Raw genomic sequence first — 18,016 nt, forward strand, 5'->3', positions numbered from 1 at the left:
AACACACCACACTGCTACTGATACACAACAACCTCACAACACACATGGATTATAGACACATGACAAAGTGCCTGTCACGCGCACACGTGTGCACATGCGTGCACACACAGATAAACAGGTTTGCAGATGCTTTTGTTTACAGATGGCACTGAAAAACATGCACATTTGGATTTAGACAAATTTGCGCACAAATACTTGAACAAATGTACCAATGCAAACATATCTCTAGGTAAACACAGGTTTTAAGCCTGACTGTCAGATTCTCTGAATCTCTTTAAACCAGATAGAAACAGTGAAAGGAGAACTTTTTTTTAGGATATGTGCAGACTGTCCCTTTAAATATCAAGACGTGGTCTTTATCTTAGTCCTGACTGGGTTTATCAAAGCCTGGCACCGGATCAGCTTGGTACATAGTGGAGGGCAGGGTCTAATCTGTGACTTACATGCCAAAGAGTGTGTGACAAAACACATGACCTGTGTGTATGCGTGCGTGTGCATGCACATGCATGTGTGTGTGTGTATCTGTGTGTGTATAATAACCACATGAAGGGGAGAAAAAGGTTCTTCTTTGGGTACCACATACCTGGTGTGTGGACGAAGTAGGCCAGGTAGAGATCCAGCTCCTTGACTGTCACCCCAATGTGATGCGGCTGGACACACAGGCCGTGGTTGGAGCACTGGGGCGACTTGACCAGCCGCTCGCCGTCCGTGCTCTCCAGGGGGCTGCCCTTAAACAGGATGACCATCACCAGGTCCAGCCTCCACACCTTGTCGGCCTGGCGGAGGCAGTCGATGCGGCGGATCTTGCCCTTCTGGTCGGGGTTGGACAGCACACAGCAGGGGGGCTTCTTCCCCGTGATGGTGAGCACAAAGTCCTCGCGGAACTCGGGCCGGATGTCCTTGCGGAGCTTGGCCAGCAGGCGCGAGGCCCACTTCTGCTTGATCTCTGGCTTCTCCCCCAGCAGCTCATCCTTCACCGCGCGCTCCTCGTCCTTGGTCATCCTCTTTTCGTGCTTCTTGAAGTACTTGCGTTTACGGGCCTGCAGGTTGAACCAGGTGTAGGAGAAGGCACGGACATGGGGGAGGAGGGCCTCAATGAAGGGATGAAATTCATCCTGATGAGAGAGAAAAAAGATGCGGCGTTAGGAGGCTGGAAAAAAAGTGCTTTAATTGAAAAAAAGAGTTAAAATTAAAATTGGTAAAACATTTAGAATTTTTAAAGAAAATACAATAATGTATAATAATACTAAATATTATTGTCGAAATAATGAAAATTCTGATTATCAATTCATATAAATTTAAATCACAGTGTTTAATAATACATATCAAAATCTATTCATATAAATGTCATTAAAATGTTTAAATATTTTCTTTTTTTGACAGTCTGATTCAAATAAAAATTAAGCATGCAGGCATGCAGCAAAAACAGGAAAATTAATCATTACTGTAACATGCAAAGCTATAATGCAAAGCATCCTTTTCAAAAACAAAACATTTAATACACTAAAAATTAAAAAAAAGAGCACAGTGCATGAATTCAGACGAAAAACTGAGCCAAGTTGCGCTCCCACTTTTCTGCTGCAAAAAGAGAAGTTATTCTGCTGTACCATAATACCTTCACTACATATCTCTGGGCAACAAAGCCCAGATCTCGCCACAGCGTTCCTGTGCCAGGGTTGCCACACACCGGTCGCTCACCACCGCCAAGCTTTGCCGCCACTAGACCACTGTTGAAATGTGCCGCTAAAAGATCAGCCATACCATTTCCTATCTGTGCTACCATGCAAGGGAGCTCCAACCAGACTCACATTTCCACAACAAACTGAAAGCAGACAGAAATCACCACAGAAAACCACACTGCTAGAGGAAGACAGACGGCCTGGTAGTTACCATTTTGCACTCTCATCATAAATTTGGCACAGCGTTTAAAGTGAAAAAAAAATCTCCTGCACCAGCTTTTTTTTTTCTTTCCTCCCGCGCTCCCCAATGTAAAGCAAGTGCTGGTTTGGCAGGGTGTGGAGAATTAGCAGATGAAAAAAAAAAAAAAAAAAGAAAAAAAAACTTGGGGTGGGTGGGGAGGGTTGTAATTTAAAAAAATTGCAGAATACGCTGCTCAGTAGAAACGGTGGGCTCAAGTTTAAAACGCAAAAAAGATTTTAAGGGAGTCCTGCAGCAGGACCCGAGCCAGCAGTTCTCGAGACGAAAGCCAAAAATGACACGCCAAAGAAAGACGGATAAAAAGTTGTAGCAAAAAAAACTAATGAACAGGTAAAAAATAAAAATGTTAGAAAAAAACTTCAACAAGAATAAATGCACTTAAAAACAAAACAAAACAAACAAACAAAAAAAAAACAGTCCTTTGTGAGTTCCAAAAAAATTTAAAAAATGAACCTTGGAAAAAAAAATCCTTGGCAAAACGTAATTGGTAGTGGTGTCTGTTCTGATCCCTGGGCCTGGCACAAGACTCACACACACACGCACACACACACACTCCCTCTCTCTCAAACACACACACACACGCACACAGATGGGGGGGCCAGGGAGAGCAGAGCACAGAATAGGGAGGAAAAAAAAAATAGAGAGCCGAATCAATGTTGGATGAGCGCATACGACCGCTGGCAAAGCCGAGTGCTGCTTCTTTTTTCCCCTTTTCTCTCCAACTCTCTCTCTTTCTCTTTCTCGCTCGCCGTCTCTCGTCCTCTCCGCGTTCTTTCCCTAACCATTGCTTGAGCCTTTGCCAACACGAGTAGGGCCCACCTATTTGGCAACAAGATGCCTGTAGCCCAGCCAATGCGTTAGCTTCAAGAGCTGAAAGGGAGGGAAAAGAGAAAGAGGAGAGAGGGTGGGAAGGGGAGGGGGGGGGGGGGTGTAGTGGCAATGAGAAGGAGAGGGAGTGAGTGAGCGAGAAGAGGGGGTGGGGTGGGGGTGGGGGAGCAGGTGGGAGTGTAAGGGAGCGCGCAGCCCTGTCCGATGCTGCACAATCTGCCAAATCGACAAGTTCCTCTCTGACACGGAGGCAAAGTTCAGGGGAGCAAGTCTTCTCCTGCACCAATCCCCACAGCCCTCAGCCTGCCTCCATCTTTACTATGGCCGCCACCGCTTCGTCTCCCTCTCACCCCACCGCCCTCACCTCCTCTGTGTCTCTCCCTCTCTCTCAGTCTCCCTCTCCCTCTACCCCTTTCTCTGCTCGCATAATGCCACCTTGGCAGAGGATGGCAAAGCGAGAGAGAGGACACACAGCTTCAGAATCCCTCCAGACCCCACCACCGGCAGCTGCTCATGGGTTTACCACAGCAAACAAAGAGGGAGAAACAAACCCGGGCAGGCACACTCCTCCTCTCGCTGCACACTCAGAAAATGAATGACGAGATGATTTAGAGGCACAAATACAGAAATTGTTACAGAATTTAAAGGGGGGGGTGAAGGCAGCCGAGGAACCAGAATTCGCCTCAGCTGGGTTTTTTTTTTAAGCAGCACGGCGAGCACGAAGAAGAGTGTCAATGTCTCCCATGAAATCCCAGAGCCCAAATCGGCTCCGCACATCCTCCTGAACCCCCCTGGGAGGTTTCGGCAGTTTGGTACCGGAGCGGAGATGACTGCTGTGTTGCCTCATCGTAAAGCATGTCATTCAGGGCTACATCTGCTTGGCAGGCAGCTAGAGCTAAGGTGCAAGTGGTGCTGAATCATAGACCAATGCAATAAAACCTAGAAAATGGCATCAAGAGACTTGTACCGCAGTCAGACAGAGTCAGCAATCATAGCAAGAGGGATGTGTGCAGACTTTAAAAGATTAGCTGATGAATGAATGGGAAATTATCTGGAAACAGCCACCTTGAAGCAAAACTGTCAGATATTTCCTGGTTTAAGCTCAAAAATAGGACTTTGATACATTTCTTTGTCACAGATGATATTAAAACTAAATTTTGAGACGAGGTTTTGGCATTTAAAAGACAAAATCAAATGGAAATAATCACTAGTTCCTGCTCTAAATGAGTGTCAGTCAGGGCTGCACCTGCTCAGCAGACAGATAGTGGGAAGGTGCAAGTGCTGCTGAATCACAGACCAAGAGCAGAGACTCCAAATCCCCTGCAATAAAACTGAGAAAATGGACTAGCACCACATTCAGATGGAGTCAAAAAATGTAAAGAACAAGAATGTGTGGATAAATAGGAACGGAAGTAGAAGCAGTCACCTTTCAAACAATAAACGCCTGAGCTCATCTTTTTAAAAATAAGAACTGGATGCTTTTGTTTGTTGTATATGATATTACAGTTAATTACAAGTGTGTGAGGTTGGGGAATACAAGCAGTATAAAAATAAGTATATTTTAATGGTCATTTTGCACAAATTTATGGGTCTTAACAGACAAAATCAAATGGAAATAAATGCTAGTTCCAGTCTTAAATAAGTGCTTTAAGCAATTATTTAAATTCATATATTCCTCGGTTTGGTGACGTTCCAGTTGCAGCAGAAACGCCTGAAAAACACCAAGATTAGCCAACTTTAACTTCTAGAAAGCCTTTAAATGATAACATGAGAAATTGCACATGCAAAAAAAAGAGGCCCACAGACTGTAAACGGTGCTAAGATACCATCATTCTGTCACTACCAAACATCCTCCACACAGCAGTGCGTTTCAGCTCCATCACCACAACCCATAATGAAGCACTGGGTCTCACCCATCATCTGCTAACACAGTGAAGGACAGCACACCTCCACATTCATCTCCAATCAGCCAAAGGTTTGATGTATGGTTAGATAATGCAACAAAGGAAGCTCGCTGTGGCATGTGTGTGTGTGTGGCATCACTGTCAAACATATTTGCATCCATCACCACCTGCAGAAACTTACTGTAGCAGGAGAAGATAACTGACACTTGAATGTATTTTCCAGCGTGGCTGCTTTTCTGTGTGAATTAAGCTTTTCTGGGTGACCCTGCCAAAATGCAAATAAACCACCATTCAAATGTCAGTGAAATTTGACTACAAGGATTTTTAAGTCATTTTCTCTTAGCTATGCTATTTACTTTTCACTTTTCAGAAAAAAAACCTTATATTTATTTTCCAGGAAGAAAACTGTTCTGCAGATTCTCTCAAACTGCCAGATCTGTGGGGGGGGGATGAAAACTCTTCGTGGGTGAGCTAGACCCTGCTTTAGATTTGCATGTCTGCACTATCTGCTGCTCCACATTACGCCTATATTGGGTAATGCTCAAGTTGCTGTGTTGGAAGAGCCTATATGCTTATTTAGAGCTATCGAAGCGGCATAAACCCATCATGGAAAAGTGTCTCAGGGTTAATCTTCTTACCCGGAAATTAAATTAAGGCCACATGCGCGTGGCCTTTAGCCTTAATTATTAGCCTATTATCAATTAGCAGTCGGAGGTGACTGGGTTTACTCAGTGAGGTATTTTATTTTATTATCGTTATTATTATTAATTTAAAATACATGAATACGAAATGCATGCTCAGCTTTAAACATACCAGTTTGCGTCGTTTCACCTCATTATCGTCCCCCTCCCCAAAAAAAGCCGCTGCTGTGACCAAACAGCTGCCTGTAAAAGGGACAAACTATCCCTCAGCGAGTTTCACGAACAGACCGATATTCATCCAATTAAAGGCATGGCTTATTCTCTAACCAACATGTTTCTCTGGCTCAAAACCCACCCAGGCCCCATTAATAAGACCAAAAAAAAAAAAAAAACCCTCAGCCAAAACAATTAAAAATGCGCCATCACTTTCTTCTTCTTCTCTGTCGTCAAAGGCCACTTAAAATATGGATGTTTAAATAAATAAATAATAGAGTGAAGATATCACCGACGGACTCTGCCAGGAAAAAAACATGGAAATTAAGAAGAAGAAGAAGAAGAAAAAAAAAAGAAATCTGGAGAAGGCCTGGCATATCCCCCGCAAGCGACACATTTGCGCTACACCGTTACCGAAACCCCGACGTCAATTAATACCGAGAGAGGAGACCCTGAAACACGCGCAGATATGTATTTAAAATGTAGTCTGTCAGGGAAATGCAGTGCCAGCGAGGCCCTGCGTGACCCGGGAGACAGTTCAGCATATGCAATTCAGCGCAGCTTTCCCCTCATTAAAGCATTCAAGAAAGTCTTATTCTTTAAATTAGCTTTTCAATTATCGTATATCAAAAGAAGCGCTTGGCCCACTTAAAATCGCTAACCCTAAATAAACTCAAATGTTGGACTGCGTGACGGCTCTTATTGTATCTTCAACCAAAGAGCACAGCTTCAGTCGCAAAGGCGTCAACTTTATTTTCAAACTTAAATAAATAAAAATCAATAAATCTTCCGCATAAAAGCCACAGCTGAATGCGGTCTATGACGAGACAAAAGAAATGATTTTTAAGTCCTTTATTTTTCAATTCTCAGCACGTCTGACGGAGACTGAGAGGAGTTGGCTGCCAACTTCAGATTAACTCTTTGAGTGCGGACAGAAAAGGCTCTTTACTGTGAAAAAAAATCCCACCCTTTGATTCATTAGCGCGCCTTTGCATTTAAAGCTCCATTTGAATAAACAATGGAGGATCCCATCATTTAAGATCACTGATATCCGTATTTTTTTTTAAATATTAATTTTCCTTTAAAAACAATCTTATAATAATCCACTTATTGGGCCATATAATGCATTAATAATTAACAGTTTATTGACAAAAACATCCAAAAGATATTATCACTGTTCTATTTAATTTAGTCTAATCTAATCTCCATCTAAATGAGTTTTTCTTCTTCTTTTTTTGCATTTTTTCAGCCACCGTCAGCACCTCAGAAAATATATCAGTTCTGAGTATTTGTATCTTTGTATGTGGCTGCCAAAAAAAAGACTAAATCAAGACTCAATCAATCATGTAGCCGAAGGCCGTCCTGCACATTCACAATTTTCTTTCCCATCCTTAAACAAAAACAGGTTGAATGCATGCAATTAAAAGTAGCACAGCAATTAGAAGTGTCAAATTTAGATTTTAGCCACACAACTTTTCCAAGAAATGATGGCGGTGAAAGTGAGCTTTGCACTAAAGTCCAGATCCTACAGCCAAATAATCAAAACTCTGGCAGAATGATATGCATATATTTTTTTCTCCATTTCTTTTTTTGTTATGATAAATCTCTGGCTTGAATTTTGTTTAACAAACAAAGTGTTTCATCAAAATAATTCCAACCCTTCGCCATGCCCGGAATGTGAGCGTGGCTCGTCTACATCGCGCAACTTTCACGTAAGACCTACAAAAGTCAGGCTGATAAAACTCTCTGCCTCTTTCTGAACCCAGCAGCAGGTCCTTCCATCATGTGGCACCTGACCTCGCTGAGGCTACTCTGCATCTCATTAGGCCAATTAAGCCAGCAGCGTGCACAACCCGAGGGCCTTCCAGCTGCCTGGTCCTTCATTAGGGGGGAAGCTCTGTGCTGGTTGGGCTCGCCTGTGTCCTCTCCTGACCACCTGAGCGTCCCTGACCCGGACGAAGCCTGACACCGGTTCCCCCTGACCCCTGGCTGACAGAGAGCCAGGGCGTGAGGAAGGTGTTGGAGGAGAAAAGGGTTAGGAGGGACACAGAGGAGATTCAGTCATTTACTTTAGAGTGCAAAGATGTTACAGGCCTGTGAGAGTGAGGATAAGGCAGTCAGGTGTGCATTCAGTCAGTAAAGGAAGCAGGAATGCACCTGGATTATTCTAGCTGCTTTAAAATGTCACAAATTGGTGCTAAAGTGTAAAGAAACTGTTTCCCTGATGCCACAGAAAGCATCTCGTCCTTAGCTTGCTGTTTTGTACTGTAATAATATGACCTGCTGCATGACCCTCCACTGTTATCATCCAAAGTAATCATTCCTATTAATCATTATAAACAGCCAGCGGTGTGTTTGGGGGGGATTACACTGCATTTAAAATAAGGGGGTACCTCAGATCACCCTATATTCTGTTTCTGTGGCGAGCAAGCGATGCGTGGAGATCCGTGGAGCTCAGCGCCGTGCATTGGTTGCACTTATCTGAGTTTACAAACCAGCACGTTACTATGTGTGAAAAATCTGCAAGCAATTTGCGGTGGCTGCGTGCTAACGTGCCCGGGGTGGGGTAGGGTGGAATGGGGGGGCAGCTGAAGAGAAGAAGAGGCACGCACGGCACATTCCTGTCCCACAAAAAAGCTGCTCCGCTTGCCTGGATTGCACTGCAAAGCGGTCCCGGACCCTTTGGAACCTCGACATTTACATTAACGTTGAAGTTCAAATGAAACCGCGCAGCGCAGACTGAATGCGAATACACACGAAGAGCACACAAAGACACCTCATCTGTAAGCGTTGAAGCAGATGACTCGAGGCCATTTGGTTTTGGAGAGTTCTGAGCACAGAGTTTATAAAACAATATTTTGTTTTTGAGGTGTTATAACACAAGTCGAGACATGCAGATGTACTTGGATGATGGTGTCGGTATCGAGGAGAGAGGAGTGGTGGAATAAACTCCGCCGTGTGACATATGTGGTGATAGTAATCAGCCTGCTCGGAGGCATGCGGATTGTGGTGATGTCACACTCTGGTCTCACCTGTGAAATCATGACATCTCTGCAGCCTGGAGCTTCAGGCATGAATTAATGCACACGCAATCACACGCTCCAAAACCTCTTTCCTGTCTAGAAAAGAATGTTGGATGAAGAAACCGCCCTGCATCTCACTAACATGTACGCGTGAGTGACTAACCGTGCTGGGACAGGCCGACTCAGCACCACCACAACAGCCGTGACTGAGTGTTTTCTCACTGTGCCAGCCAACAGACTATGCTGCTCACGCTGCAGCCAGTGACGGTGATACTACTGACCAGACTAAGACATTATGCCTTCATTTTGTTGTTTTTGCTTCACCCCTTATTAAAAAAAAAAAAGAACCGCACCAGCTAATTCTCACAATTTCCCCAAGATCCAAATAAAAAAGCTGCCAAAGTGGCTGGTAGTGGAGACAAACTCACAAACCACGGCCAGCTTTTAGCAGCATTTGGCTGGTGGCGAGTGTTAATTTCCTACTCTGGTAAAAACCAGCTCTGTAATCGGTAAACACGTCGTGCCTGGCCTGCAACAAAGAAATGCATTTAGGAAATTCATTCTCTTTGATCCCACATTCCTATTTTGGTTTGATGGAAGGTGATACATTTTTGATGAGCAGGCTAGAAGTGAGATATATCATTTGAACAGTCTATAGGCAGCCAGGCGCTGGTAGCCATCGCCATACGCCGCATTTATCTTTGATCTAGACAGTCTGGTTGACATACATCACAGAGAATTACAAGCACACTGATTTATCAATAGGCTTAAAGCAGAGGGATGTTACACCATAACCTGTCTCATGAAAAGATCCCTTTGCATTTGGAATTAAAATTTCAACATGGCCCGAAATGAAAGGGATCTTCAGGTTCATGTGTTAACTTGCCGCTTAGCAAAGCTGTAGGGCTTTACTCCTCTTTTCAAAGGAGATGAGTGTGAAATGCCAAAGTCAGCCTTTCACACACTGCTGGGAGAAGAAAGTGAGCTGAAACAACGCGATTGTGCTTGCAAACCGAGACGCTGCTGTTTGTTGCCCGTTTGAAGGTAAACCCCGTGGTGTTCTTACGCCGGAGGAGATTTAAAACATCACCTGGATTTTTTTCTGAAACTGACACAGCAATTTATTCCCGATTTCTGGTGTTTGGAAAATGCTCCTGTAAAGATCCGAGGCTCCACCCTCCCTTCACCAGGTGCACGGTGTTTGGGTTCATGTGGATTTACGAGCAGGCACAGCGACTCATCAACGCCTTTGGCTGGTGTCAGATTTTATATCATATACTGGAATATGTGATGTTCCATTATAATTCAGATTCAGTAACGACTGGATCATAGACGATCACATCCTAGAAATATCCCGTTTTTACAGGTTTTCCTCTTTGGTAGCTTCGCAGGATAATTTCATCATTTCTAAGTCTGCCTTAAACCAAGAATCAAATACATATATGAAAATTTAAATTGGTTTTCATTGCTGTCATCATTTCCTTTGTTAATGGCTGCTATTAAAAGATTCCTTCCTCATATTCTATGAGTGATATGGGACAAAGTCTACAGCATACTGAAGGGCTTTATTGTACAACAATAGAAGAATAAATTAAAATCTTTTCTAAATCTTTTTAAAGCAGAACTATTATTATCAATATTTAGTAATTACATGAACTCTATAAATACTGTTATGCACCAGAATTTTACATATTGCATTATTATTTCTGAAATGTATAAACAACTGGTGACGGTGCAGCTGAGTACTGCTGGGAAACGAAGCCTCGTACATTTCATTGTAAAGTCTCTACTGTAAAAAGCATATTGTGACTCTAACCTCCTCCTCATAAACACATTTTCTATGTGAAACAAGTGTAAAAGTTACTTTTTGTGCACCAAATGGATGTGAGGCTGTTTTTTATTTCACACGGGTCTGTGTGGAGTAATGGTAACAGTACCAGATACAGGCTGGCAACTGAAATACTCTTTACACCAGTTCGGAGAAAATTTAGTAAAATTACAGACAAAATGACTTCCTGTTGGTGTGAGGGGTGATCATATGTAAGGAAATTTCAGTGACTGTTAAATAGAGCCAATTATTCCTCTCTGCAATCTAGCGGTTTAAAATTATTTTAGTAACATGCAACTGAAATGCAAATACCTTCAGTTTTGACCGAAGTGCAGTCATTAGGTAAACGCCATCAGTTGCTTTTTACTGAATTACTGCACTTTAGGAACCTATTTCTACACAACTCAACCACTTAAAGTAATAGTTTATATGAGCAGCTGAGAGCTGTATTGAGTCATTTAAATGTCACTATCAGATATAATGCATTCTGTATTATCTTGCTTCAGCGCTTTGTTGGAATTGCAGTTTTGGAAGCATTCAGAAATATTTTAAAATAAGCGACTATGTAAGGAAATTAATATCTATACAAGACACAAAGTACACTTGCAATTCTGAGGCAGTTTATTTGAGCTGCATCCATTTTAGGCTACTTTTACGCACGGAGTTACTAAATACTTTGCAAATAATTATTTTTTTTTACACTATATACATCTAGTGATTGTTGGAAGTGCTAGTTTAAAAATGAGGTATTTGTATGTTACTTATATTTTACAAAGAAATTATTTTATCACTATAAAATAATATCGAGGTACCCGTGAATTCAGTGAATCATAGCTCATCCTTTTTAACATAAAAAAATAAGTTTCACAATTTTCAATTAACTATGATTTTAAATGCTGGACTTTTGCTTTAAGGGGACAGTTTGAGCTTGTTGTGTTGTGCTCTTATTTAAGCGACACAGCTTGTTGTTCATGGCTGTCGGCACCACTGAAGGAACTTTTCTGTCTTGTGCATCCTGTTGTCTACAAATTCAGCCTCATGTGGAAAATGTTGAGTTATCTGCTTGCTGCGCAGTGTAAGCTTGCAGTAATTTACCACTCATTAATACTGACTATATGTCCACATTTCATATCCATTATTAGCTGAATTCCTTCAGATATTTTTCTGGCAAAATTAAAGCCGAAATGACAGTTAGCAACTGTCTTTGATTCTAGCTTAAATTTAAGGGAAAATCAGTTTACTTGTGTAGACAGTAACTTCCCATGACTACTGCTAATTAGCTCCCACAGAGGCCTAATGAAAAGGGTTATTGAGGTTTATGGTCACAGCGAGTTTGCAGGCATCACACTCTTAGTGGTCATAATGACCGCAGGCTGCGCGCGATGTGGAGAAAGTTCAGACTCCGTGCACATCACTTATGGACTCGGGGACAGAAATAACATGCTTACACTAGATAGTTGTCCCTTTCACTTCGTGCTGCCTTCACATCGCCAGAACCACAGACGGCATGAAGGGAGCAGCAGTGTTGTGGCTCTGAGAAGCAGAAGGTAAGAGACGCACACATACAGACAGACAGAAGCCGCTGCTTGCCTCTCTGCAGTTGTCTTCCGGTCTGTATTTATCTTTGAAATCACATCCGAATATGGCATCAAGTTAAATCAACATTGTCGTTAACCTTAGCGGGAGGCTTGCGGATAAAGAGCAGAGGCTTGATAAAACAGACAGGTCAGAAACTTTCCCAAACTGCCTGATGCGCTGATTGCACACAATCTAAACTCTGAGACATATGTGGAGCGACAATCACAGAACAGGCCAAGACAGAAAAACTCCCTCCTGAATAAAGGCTCCAGGAAAGTAAAGCCCACTACTAATGCAGTGTTGAACGCTTTGCAATCAGACAAATAAAGGGGCAATCTAGCACACAATCAAACCAGAGATTTAGCCTGCTCTCCTGCCAACAGCTAGGGACCTCCTCTTTCTGAACAAGGGATGCACTATTGACTACACCCCCCTTCTCTCTTTCTCCCTCTCTCTCTCTCCAGTCTTCCCTCTCTGCCAGTCTGAAAGGCGTGATGCCAACCTTTTCCACCATTGGGCATGCTGCCCTGCCCTTTATGCAAATGCTTTGCTGCCATCCCTAACTCACAACCCCCACTGTCTCACCCGCCACGTCTGTGCGCACCCCCCTAACAGCCTCCTGTCTATATATTCTTTATTATCTTTAACTTGTAATAAGCCAAGTGACTGAGCTTAAGCCTTGGCCATAAGTTATTAATTAAACCCCAATGGTCTGAGGTCCTGCATGTATGGATGCTGAATGAAGAGACAAGCTCATTGTGGAGCTTGCAGGCCGCACTTTGTTTTGTGCCCTCTGCGGGCAAAAAGCACCAACCAGGGGCGAATATTTGACAGAGGTGTGGTTGTATGTGTCTGTACGAGCCCTGATAAAGGAGGACATCTCCTGGCAAAAAGAATACAATAAAGACAAAGAAGACGAGGGCAAAAAGAAAAAGAAATTAGAATGAAAGAATAGGGGATCTATTTCCAGCAATTAGTCGCTGCTTTTCGCATTGCATTTCCATTCATTAAAACATTTGTAGAAACGTACATAGTGAGGGCTGCCCTGTATATCTAGCAGGGTCACATTGAAGAGATTATGTTCATACGGGAAAAAAAATCAAGATGGGTTTAAATTTAAGTGAACAAAAAAAAGCAGAAAACCCATTTAGGGTCTGGTGAGTGAATGAATAAGAAAGGGTTAAATATGTGACTGAAGAGAAGGTCAGTCATGGCTGCCATTGACAGGGCAGTTTCACAAGTTGGCAAAGAGGCTAAATAAACTGGAAAGGTTAATAGATTAGTTGGAAAGATGCAAGGTGCGAGCAGAAACATCAGGCAACAGAGAGAATTTAAGGACAGAAATCATAAAGTACTTTTTTTTATCTGTTAAGTATAAATAAATGATATGTAGGTAAATAAAGGGAGGCAAATAAAAGGCAGCATAAAAGGACAGTCACAGGTTTAATAAAGCAGGCTGGACAGGCTGAAGGAAGAGCCCTGATTACGCTGCTAAAGCAGAGCTTCTGTTTCTGCCGTAGGGCGAGTGTCGAGAGGTGCACAAACAGGGCGAAGGGTCCACACAAGCTGGACCGATTCAAGCCCACACACACCACAGGAAAAGGAGCTGGGACCTATGACAAACACTGCATGGCCAGGCACACACACACACACACACACACACGCATGTGTACACAAACATTACTGTCTCCTTATACGCCCTGAGAACACCGGGACATGTGGTCTGTTGAGCTTTTTGTTCCAAGTGGGTTCCAAAGAAATAACCATGCAGTAAATATAACTGTTTAATAAAAAAAAATGCAACTAAATGCTCAGCAGCAATCTACATTTTTTTTTTTTTTTTGCATGATGCGTTTGTAAGTGCACAGGTCTCCCCTGCAAGAGAAATCTTGATCTCAGTAAAAAAAATGTCCTTTTCCATATAAACAAACAAAGGCGTCTAAAGCCCAGCAGTCTAAACCAAAAACGCAGCACTGCAACAATCTCCAAATATAAACTTAGAAGCATTATTTCCCAAGCCTCCACACAATGGCTTTTCTAATCTTCCTGAGAGAGGAGCGATAAATAAACAATACCCAAACAGGTTGGTTGAGGGAGAATTAAGATTTTAACACCCTTTCCTTTTCTTGGTGAATGCCACTACACACCAACACACACGTCCCTTTCCCTTCTTCCTATGCGGACTTCCTCGTCTGAAGTTGCTGTAATAAAGTTTTTTTTAAAAAGCCCATGCGGTGCCAGTGAGTGACGGCGGGTAGTGACGAAAGGCGAGCGATTAGGGAGGGTGAGAAAGGCAAAACAAAGGATAGATGTGGAGCTAGAAAGGCAAGGTTCATGCCAATATTTAAGGTTACTTCCCACAAATGACTCCGACAGCAAACACGGATAACAATAATAATGAGACTAAGCTTGTTTCTATGTTTGGCAAAGGTGTAATCACCTAAGCAAAGCTTTGAAGGACAATTTATATACACATACTACATATGATATTATGGCATTACACAGCTGTAATAATATAAATAGGGGCTGTTATAAAATACTTTACATCAATAAACATTTGCAAAGGTAATTTTTCAGCAATTTATTTTATATCTACACTCCTCAATGTGCATCAAGTATTTAATGAACCTAGAAAGTATTTAATGAAGAAAGAAACACACATGAAGTATTTTGATGTATACGATAAACCTGCCAATTGCTTATCTTCTATCTTCTAAGTATTACATGTTAATAACAATAAAAAAGCAACAAGAATAATTAAAATTTTGTAAATGATGCATCCTTTTCACTTTGGATGTATCATGCAAAACCAGTTTGGAGGATTTTGGTATATTTGGTAAGTCATATTTCAGTCTGGAAACATGTTACATCAGTAATATATATATAAAACATTTCTTGCTAGTGCTATACAGACCCAAGTCTTGAGTTTTACAAAAGAATTTTTAGTATATACATGGATCATTGGTCTGTTTTTATCCCTGTTTTTAGCAAAAAGACTTGGCAGATCAATTTAAGGGGGAAAAAGTACAATGTTTTGATATGGTTAGGGTCCTCACCGATGATGACTTACACCTCACAGGGTTAACACCGAGCTGGCAGCATATCATTACAACACCACACAAACGTTACATGCAATGACATCATTCCTCAGCATCAGCAGTATCATTAGAAGTTACGATGACACGAAAAAAAAAAGCATATCAAAAGAAATATCAGGACATATTAGTGAACTATTAGCTTCTTTCAGGCTGAACCCAATCGCCGGGAAAAATAGAAAGTGTTTGTGTGTGTCTGTGCATGTGTGGCTGGATGGAGGGAGGGAAATGAATGAGGCCTTTTCTTACAGCAGGGCCCAGATCAGAGCTCCTAACTATGGGATTTGGTGCTGTTGCCTTTCTCCCCCTGGAGGGAGTAATTAGGTTAGGGAGGACAACTGCCGCATTGTTTTAACAGAGAAGGGATTGTGCAGGCCAAAGTCCCACCAGCAGCATGCTTCCCGCACAACAAAAATGCCAAATGGATTCTGCGGCGCACATATACCATGCACATATACGCAGCAAAACTTTTTCGGGGTTTCCTGCGTTAAGTTTTGTCTTTTCATGCTGCGTAGGCTTTAGAGCTGTGTGTATACTATGAAATGTCAAATATAGTCCAGCAGTGTCAAATATCCTCTCCTGTTGTTGCAGTTGTGGGATTCGGGACTCTTTAGAGTAACTGTGTCTACTCTCTCCTGTATCCAGAGGCTTGGCAACACACAGCACTCCTAACTAGTATAATATGGTTATGATGCATTTGCATTCCTTCCAGTCCCCCAGGAAACACAATACGCCTATATCGTCTGTTTTAATCACGGTCTGCTTCCAAGGAAAGTAAAAGGAGAATACAAACAGCCACAGCCATAAAGAAGCTTTCTCAAATATACTTCAAGTTCGTTTAAATACGTCCTCCGCTGATTGATAGAGAGTAAATCAAACAAATCATGCTGGCAGAAAAAATAAAAAGACATGGAATGCTCCCCAGCCTACTGTATTTACAATACACAGACTATGGCCTCTTTCACTCCCGCCCATTTTCCTCTCTTCTCTCTTTTCTCTTTGTGCTGCATTTCTTTCTATAATCTTTCAAAAATGAAAGAAGAAAATAACTGCTGTTGTTGCACTCCTCTATACTATTCTCAAGACCTTCAGCTCTTCCAAGAAGAAAAAAAAAAAAAAAAAAAAAGGCGCCATAATATGCACCTCTGCATCTCCGCCCACACCATCCCTATTCACTTTCATCATAAATCTCCACAGCCTGGCGGCAATATACAGTCAATTTGTGGTCCCCGTATGAGTTTTTACTCTGGCTTGATATATTTGTATTCAGGTGTGCAGATGGAAGGAACAAAATAACACAACTGATGGAACGTGTTTGTGAACCGCTATGCAACTCCAGCAGACAGGTCCATAAGGCCTGCGAGAGACTTTTCCCCACCACAGCTTTCCACAGGTGGCGGAGATGATTGCACTTTTTTCCAGATGATGACTGTAATGAGGCCAGTTTTAAGTTTCACTGGGCCTTTCTTGAGATGTAGAGTAGACTGACAGAAGCTTGACACATTAGACAGGCGACTGCTTTCAGGATGTCTCCCTCCTCGGCCCCTCAAACGCACACTACTGTTTCTCCATTTCGGCTTCAGGCCATTACAACACAAAAATGCCTCCTATAAAAATAATGCTCAGAAGAATATCGAGACCTGAGTGACATCTTAATAAAGGGAAGGCAATGAGTTGAATGCAGCGGGAAAGTGAATTTATAAGCTGTCGTAATGAGCGTTTGAAGAGCGAGGACTGTCCATGAACTCGCAGAGTAAAGTTAAATCTGGCCCATCTGTGTTTTATATTTTAGCAGTGACATGAAATCCTCATCCTGCACTGAATTTTCCAGTCAAATATACAACTTTCCATGTAACACACACTAATCCTGAAGCTATTTCTCTGAGCCTAAACAGAGCAGAAAGTTTATATCTGAATTCCCTCCCAGAGTATGCTGCAGCTGGAGTTGAGATGGTAGTTACTGGCTCCCTGAGCCAAAAGGAGAAGCCACAGAGTTGTGTTTGAGTCTAACCCTGAGCCCTCCTTGGCCTCGGTCTCCTCTACTCAACTTTACTCTACTCCTTACTTATTTCAACAAGGCTCTATTTGACTCTACTGTACTCTGCTCCGCTGTCAAGGGGGTCCGAAACAGCCTCGGGCACGCAGCACCGGCCAGCAAACACAAGTTACAAGAGGCATAGAGCACGCACTCATACTCAACACATACACAGACACTTCCACACAAACAGAGTCAGTTAATAACACACAAACTCCCGCCCTCCAGCTCTGTTTGCTCACAGCTGCCAGGCCTCCTCAGAGTTCATCTGAGGTAAAGATATGTTATATTATGCAACCGGGTATAGGTTTTCCACCCTTGGCCCTGTGCCAACTTCCTGCTCTGAAGAGCAAGCTGTAGTGCTTTGTTCCCTAGGGTGACAGTTATTCCTTGCCGGACGGGGTGGCCAAATTAGATACACAAAAACAGAGGGAAGGTAGCAGAAAGAAAAGAAGGGGAGCAAGTGAGTAAGAAAGAAAGCAAGAAAAGGAAAGGCAAATAAAGAAGTAAGAGAAGCACACAGCCCTGCCAGTCTGCTATATTTTCTGCAATTCTTTGTCTATATCTTAAAATTCTTATTCCCCCCCTTCTGCACTGTCTTTTTTCCCGGCTCTTGAAATCAGGTCACAACTGTTTTCATTACTGTTTGACTTGCGGGTTCATAAGCCTCCAAGCGTCAACGTTCCTCCACCCACCCCCAAGACAGGAAAAGATTTTCCCTCCAACATTAACCCAATAAATGCCTTGTAAGCCCAATCACAATCTTTAAGCCGTGTTCCCGGAATAGAAGAAAAGTACATCTGAAATGTTGATGTAACGTTAAAGCCTGGGACATAATCACCGCTGGGCTCACGGCCTTGGCTGCTAAATAGAAGAAGCGAGTTGCACTCCTGCATGGTCTCTGGATCGGCATACCCAGCTCTCGATCATTTC

The 18,016-nt window shown here is 42.5% G+C and overlaps 1 protein-coding gene across 2 annotated transcripts in view; it reads right to left on the bottom strand.

Moving 5' to 3' along the window:
* Positions 1-18,016, bottom strand: part of nfixb (nuclear factor I/Xb) — a 139,916-nt gene that overhangs the window by 97,163 nt on the left and 24,737 nt on the right. For both annotated transcript variants that reach the window (XM_030735553.1, XM_030735552.1), the window contains one exon: positions 584-1,115. In XM_030735553.1, coding sequence (XP_030591413.1) covers positions 584-1,115 — 532 coding nt within the window. The remainder of the gene's footprint in view (positions 1-583; positions 1,116-18,016) is intronic.

Source organism: Archocentrus centrarchus, chromosome 8 (genome assembly GCF_007364275.1).
Source record: "Archocentrus centrarchus isolate MPI-CPG fArcCen1 chromosome 8, fArcCen1, whole genome shotgun sequence".
NCBI lineage: Eukaryota > Metazoa > Chordata > Actinopteri > Cichliformes > Cichlidae > Archocentrus > Archocentrus centrarchus.